The following is a 7,066-nucleotide window of genomic DNA, read 5'->3' as shown; positions in this document are numbered from 1 at the left end:
CAAGGTTCACTTAGGTTCTTAGTATTTGTCTGAAAATGAGGAATCGAGAAAGTCGGCATTTCAACTTTTGAGAATAAAAGTTCATAAACATACCTTTTGTTGAATTCCAGCTTATATGATTTTTATGTAAATCTTGCAGGTGATGAAAAGCGAAAAGCAACCAATCTCTCTGTGGTGTTTAGCCTGTTCTTTAAGACTATGGGTCACCTGCCCCCGGGGAAATTTCTAATTGAACAAGGAATCCATGGGGCAAAGTAATTGTTTTTCAAAGGTGGGTCAGAATGGAACATTTATATCTTCACTTCAACAGGGAAGCAATGAAATGTAATCCTTTGAGTGTCACATTTTTGGTAGATGCTACCGTGGTCTCTTATCCTTATTTCATGAGATCATTAGCCTGTGAATGTGTCCATGTTTTGACTTTAGAAATTTTTAAAACATGTTACTCCTGTGTTTCCTGTAACACCTAAACATGTATATACAGAGCATCTTCATTCCTCATCAAATGTTTTTTCAGCATGACCAGTGTGCAACAGATATTCAGTTTCTAGAACCTGTCTTCTAAGAAAAAATACTTTCAGCTAAACCTCTATAATCATGACAAGAGATTGATTAAAATGCCAAGATAAGAAACAATTTATTATAGAGAGAAGAAAAATTTCTCATCCAAAATATAGAAATCTGTACAACTTTGCCACAATCAATATACATGAACTGTACAAATTTACACCAGTTCATAATTTACCAAATAAAAGATGACTAACAAAGTTCACAAAATAGATGGTGGTTTGTGGAAAAGACTTTTACCCAATTAAGTACAAGGAAAGTTACAAACCAGACCTCCACTTTCTAAAAATAAGAAGTTTACTCAGTCTTAGAAAACTACAAGCTAGCAAATGTACAGAGAGCTGGCTGGTGCTAACACCACAGTTGAGACAGTGTCTTTTTAAGGGTCTTTTTTAAAGCCTGTTGCCATAGCAGATTCTGGTCACTTGCTACTTTCAAGGCCAAAAACACAATACAAGGTCTGACCATTTCCCCAGGTCATGCTTACTAGTTTGTCTTTATGTACATTTATACATATTTAAGTGCTAGGTAAAAGTCTTGTCGTAAAATTTCCAGTACTACCATGTTTAAAACGTTTAGCTTTCCTATTGAGCTGCCGAAAAGGTTAACAATTAACAACTCTCAAGTGTAATAGTGCAAATTCCTCTGCGAGATTTACTGCAGAGAAAGATTCTTTGAAATACAGATTTTCTTTAAAGAGATTGATGTAAAAATTTAGGTGTGTCTGGGAGAAACTGAAACCACCCTAGGACTTCCCTCCCTAGCAAATAAAGTGATCATTTACTTGGACTCACAGGCTATTAAAATTAATTATTGAAAGGTACTGTCCAAACTATGGCACTGTCACTTAATTTTTTTTTTTACCATTCTATCTTGTGCCAGATCTTCACAGCTGTGACATGGTTTAAATTCCATAATCCATCCCCAAGAGGAGCCCACCCAAAGCAAAAATCAAATTTATCCATCATTATAAGATGATCCATCCACAGACTATATCTTAACCTGATACAGTCATCATATTGTAGTTTTTGGAAGGGCTCGTTCTGCCCAAGAGAAGTTCCTCCTTACAGCTGATTCGGCTGTCTACCATTTGCACGTTGGTGCTGTTCTGAGTGCTACCTCCTGCTGGTGAGGCTTCATACAGCACACAGATGGAGCCATCCTCTCCAATTCTGTAAGACACTTCATAGGGGTCAACCCAGAGTGTGAGTTCACTTGGGAGAAGCCTGAACAGCTCCTGACTGCTCAGTCCAATCCGCTGTGCTGCCTGTCCAATCAGAGGATCCATTTTATGGTTGATGCGAATACAACGGTAACCCGATCCCTTGCATGGCTTTTCTGGGAACCAGTGATGTTTATAATGTTCTATAGAAGAAAAGAACAGAGAAACAACGCTTAGGATCGTTAGCTCCCACTGTGGATTCCTCCTACCCCAGGCTTCTTTGAGGGGCGAAAATGAAAACTATCAACTTTTTTAAATGTCCAGGATTGCATCCGTTGTTGTGCATGTGCGGGGATGGAAAAAAGCGGGCAGGGTTTTAGAAACAACACAGTAGTACGGGACAAAACAATCTCCAGGAACCAACCGGCTGAGCCGCCAAAACAGGAATCAGGCGCGCAGCCTTGGCCAGCCGGGAAGCCACTGGCACCTACGGCCAGGCGAGAAACTGTTTACTTTCTCCACCCCACCCCAGATGCACACAATGGAGTTGATGGCTTTGGAGATGAGAAGCGCCATCGGACTGTTAACCCCGAAGGGAAGAAAAACAAGCAACCCTAAACCACGCTCTGGGCAGGGCTGTAATTGTGCCGGTGACAAATCCGATGATTAATGGGCAGGGGCAGGAGGCGCGGGGAAACGGCACGTCCGTTCTGAGCTGGCTCCGGGGCAGCGGCGCAGCTTCCCACCCCGGGGCTGGGCCGCCGACCACGCAACGGTTGGAGGGGGCTGAGGGAAGGGAACGTCGAACCCACCCCAGCCCCACGTCTCCTTTGTCCCCAAATCCGCCGACGGTCCTCGGACCGCAGCTCCCGCCTCGGTGGGCTTAAGTTTCTTTGTTGTGCGTGTTTCTTCTCCTCTCCGTTTTGCCGGCTGGGGGGAAGGGGGCGCCCTCCGTCCAGCCCCCAAAGCTTCGCGGGGAGCCGCTGTTAGCGGCCACCCAGCGCAACCACATTGGTCCCGCAGCGGGGCCCAAGCGCGACCGGCCCCGGGGCGCTGTCGAGGTTCTCGCAGCCCCGACGGCCGGACTCTGACCCAGGGATGTGGGGCCCGCGTCCCTCCGACGCCCTCGCCCTGCTCACCTGCCAGCAGCTCCTGCAGGCTCTGGCTGAAGGTCTGCAGCTGTCGCTCGCTCGTGAGCCCCTTGGTGCGGAGGAACTTGGAGATGAAGGACACGGCGGCGGCGATCTCGCCTATCATGGTGGCGGCCCGGGTGTAGAAGGGATGCATGGGGGCGGCGTGCGGGGGCGGCCCGGGGCGGCCGGGGCTCGGCGGCGCGGCCCCGACGGCGGAGCGGCCACCCCGGGCTTCCTCACCGGGCGGAAGGCTGAGAGGAAGAGAGGGCGTGAGGGGCGGACGGCTACTTTTTTCTTTCTTTCTTTAGACTAAAAAAGTTATTTTCGAGACAGGAGGCGGCAGGAGAGAGGAAGACACGAGCGATGGAGGCCTGGTCACATCGCTCGGACCGCCCCAGCCGCCTCCGCATCCAGCTCCGCAGCATCCGAAGATCCCAACAATTGCATTTCCAGCTCCTAGAGGCGAAGAGATGCAGGCGCCGTGCAGCACCCTTTATAGTGCCACGAAAAGGAAGTGGCGTAGCTGGAGCGTGATGGCCGACTCCAGCCAATCCGAATATCGCACCATTGTGACGTAAGCCGGTTCGGAGCTGAAAGGGGCGGGAAAAGAGGCCAGGAGGCGGGTCCAGAGATAGGGAAGAGAGGGAGGAGCTGACGTAATCCGCTTGTAAACAAATAAACCCGGAGTGGCGGCTGGAGATCCAGTTGCTGTGTCGAGGGAGGGAGGGAACCACGGGTGCGCGTGTGAAAGCTCCGCCCCCAGCCCTAGCTCCTCCTTCCCGCTTCAGCAGGTCCAGGCTCTGCGCCAGTGCATCCTCTTTCAAGAGTGCGCTGCCTGGGCGCGCTTTCCCTGGAGTGTAAGTGCTGGGTAAATAAGAGCCGCCTGGCGCGGGCTGTGTCTACTCTCGCGCCGCCTTCTCAGGTCGGGCTACATGTCCCCACTTCGTGTTTACATCTCGTTCCCGCTCCGGGTCTCGGTGACGGGCTCCTCAAGCCGGAGGCTCGTGTGGTGCGGCGCGATGCGGGCGCCAGCTCTGTGTGTGCTGGCTGTGCGCTGCGCGAGTGCCGGGGAAAGTGGAGGGAACGGTCCCGCGGGGCGTTCTGTCCAAGAAAAAGGACTGCAACCTCGGGGAGCCAGGGTCCCCTCGCAGATGAGCTGCCAACGCCGCGAAGCCGTTTGTGTTCCACCCTAGGGGAGGAGTAGGGGGATATCTTTGTAACAGTTTAATTGCAAAATAAGTAGGTTAGTAAGGCCATTTGTGGTTGCTGTTTCAGTAACTTCAGCAGTCAACGGAGAGAAGAGTGGAAACCTTACTGGATGCGGACAGGAGAGCCAGTTACTGAAGGCAGATATAACGCGGATCCTGTAAAGAGTGGTCTGTATAAAAAAAATCTGTACAATGTATTTTAAAACTTGTGTACACAAAACCAAAGATTTTCTTTTTTACCTAGTCCAAATGCCGTCCTAGCCTGAGTTATGCTCTTCATAAAAATAAAATAAAAAGAATATGAAGCTTGTGAAAGTATGAAGTGTAGACATTTAAGTTTATTTGAAACCCTACCGAAAAAAAAAAAAAAAAACAACCTTAGAAACCAGTGTTAACAGGAAGGTGGGAGCCTGCTGAAACGATTAGGCCTAAGACAGGGTTAACCCCAACTCCATTAAGGAGAAGGGGGAAAAGAAAAAAAGAAAGATGAAGGGAGGCAGGCAGATGGAGAAAGCAAACAGGAGGCAGAAGTTGAACTCTACCAGATGGAAATAAATATCCCGACCTTAGTTGGTCATCAATATTGCAAAACACACCACTTTGAGTTTTTTTTTTTTTCTTTTTAATACTGAGCTAAAGGATCTAGAAATGAAGCAAAAATAATGACATTATAAAACAGGAAAAAACGTTTTATTGTTTAAAAAATATGTAAAACTCGATTTGAAAAAATAACTTCTAGATTATTTTTCCATTAGTAGACATAACTAAGTAGTTACATGTGAAAAAATTACTTTAAAGATAGTGTTTTTTTTTTCTTATAGAACTTTTCAGATAGAACTGTGCTTAAAAATAGTAATTTCATTGGAGGCATGAAACCTCTTTTACTACTCAAAAAGAAGATAGAGAAGCAAAAGTAAATTCATGAAATTACCATAACACTAGAATAACAACTCCTGCTCTCCCACCTAACCTGACCCACCCTTGGTTCCCTGCTTTCACTTACATTGTCGTTAACGTGTCACTGAGTACAAATTAGGAGTCAAGTGAAAGTTTTTCTCTTCTAAACCTGGTCTCCAACTTGGCCTCTCGGTCATGTGCTTAAATTGACTCATCTAAAACACAGAAATATTAAATCAACAAAACGCTAGGATTGGACTCAGACTTCCCCCAAGCCCTTGTTCTCCACACTGTTTTTAACTGCCTGCACCAGCAGCAGCAGGACCCCTTCTGAAAGCCTTATAAAACCAGTTGAACAGGGTTGACAGAAAGTTTAACCCACAGACTCAGGGAGAGTTACTTCCCGCACTGAGTTTTTTTTTTTATTATGTATGTGGGTTTCCCATCTTAAATCATCCCTTTAGGAGACAAACTGATTTGAGAAACTACAGTAATTTTTAACCTGGGAATCTAGAGAGTACTCAGAAAAAAACTGGAAATAAACATTAGTCTTAAACGTAAGCCTTAGATGGTACATAATGTTAATTGCTAATAGTTTTCAATTCCTGACATATATATGTTTAGTCACATTTTCCGGAAGTTTAGTCAGGCCCTTCCCATCTGGGAAACAAGCAGGTATTTCTTGACAGCTTTTGAATTACAAAGGTGCTTTCTGTGTTGTTATGCTAAGTTTACCAAGGCTCTCCCAAGTACTTTATTATTATCATGCAATTTGATAGTAATTTATGAAATTTCTTTTTTTTTTTTTTTTTTGAGACAGAGTCTCACTCAGTCACCCAGGCTGGAGTGCAGTGGCACGATCTTGGCTCACTGCTGCAGCCACTGACTCCCAGGTTCAAGTGATTCTCCTGCCTCAGCCTCCCGAGTAGCTGGGATTACAGGCATGCACCACCACGCCTGGCTAAATTTTGTATTTTTAGTAGAGATAGGGTTTCACCATGTTGGCCAGGCTGGTCTCAAACTCCTGACCTCAGGTGATCCACCCGCCTCGGCCTCCCAAAGTCCACGCCTGGCCTAATTAATTTCTAAAACTTAGAACATTTCTAATCAAAGTATTAAAAATCTTAGGAATGCTGTCAAAACAAATTCAAAAAATGAATCTGGGTTTTAAAATAAGTTGACAAATAAAAGCACAAATATCAGATATTGTTTCCCCAGTTGGAACCGCCCTTTCCCTGAAGGCACATTCAGGGCCAGGGCCTTCCAGACTGAGCCAGAGGCAACCTGCCTGTTGCTAGTCAGCTAGCTGCAGTCACTAAAGTTGGGCTTATTACGCACCTACTTCCAGATAGAGTGCTAGGTGTCTAGAAAACTCACAACTTAACCAATAAGTACAGAGTCAAGTGAGAGAGTTCTTGAGAGAGTGTTAATGGCAGATAGAGACAGGGCATTTATTTATTTGTGTGTTTTGGGGCAGAGGGAAAATAAGAAAACCCCAAAAGTGAACGATCTCAGCTAAGCCAATGAAAGTGACCCAAGATTAGTTCTCCTTGGAGGAAAGGAAAGGGCTTGATCTTGGAGTATCTTCAAGGCATAAACCAAGGAGGATAAGTATTGTTGAAAAAACTGGTAGATGGAGGCAGGCATAGGGTACTTGAGAGTATTTTTAGCAGGCAGATTATATGATCAGATTTATTTATCTTTAAATAAGTTAGCTTTTCTTGTGGGCTTATGTCTTCAACTAGATACCTATGCCTCTTATTTATCTATTTTTTTGTTACCCACAGAAAGGAGGAGACCACTTTTAGTTGCCTCCTTGCTAGCACCCTGATTTGCTTTGCTTGAGTAAGAATCCAGGGACACAAGCTAAGACATTTGCACTGGGTTTAGATCTACTGCGATTCAGAAAACACAAAAGAACTTGCAATCAGAGGGTGACACATAATGATTTTAGACAAAACTCAGTTTCTTCTTGTGGAAGCTATTCAGATTGTTTGGAGAATGGGAGGAAAAAAGGAGTGAAGCATCGCTTAACAACAAAAGTAATAATGCAGGTTATTATCATTTTATCATTAACAGTGCATCAGTGCTAAGTGTTT

General features: G+C 45.4%; 1 protein-coding gene across 1 annotated transcript; it reads right to left on the bottom strand.

The window, feature by feature from the left end:
* Positions 1-612: 612 nt before the first annotated feature.
* On the bottom strand, positions 613-3,373 carry BTG1 (BTG anti-proliferation factor 1). Its single transcript, XM_003259651.4, has 2 exons — positions 2,869-3,373; positions 613-1,932 (listed from the first exon to the last, which is right to left on the bottom strand). The coding sequence occupies exons 1-2, from the start codon at positions 3,014-3,016 to the stop codon at positions 1,565-1,567; spliced, it is 516 nt and encodes a 171-aa protein (XP_003259699.1). The 5' UTR covers positions 3,017-3,373; the 3' UTR covers positions 613-1,564.
* Positions 3,374-7,066: the final 3,693 nt, after the last annotated feature.

This window comes from Nomascus leucogenys, chromosome 10 (genome assembly GCF_006542625.1).
Source record: "Nomascus leucogenys isolate Asia chromosome 10, Asia_NLE_v1, whole genome shotgun sequence".
Classification (NCBI taxonomy): domain Eukaryota; kingdom Metazoa; phylum Chordata; class Mammalia; order Primates; family Hylobatidae; genus Nomascus; species Nomascus leucogenys.
This window is presented reverse-complemented; position numbering and strand designations above follow the sequence as displayed.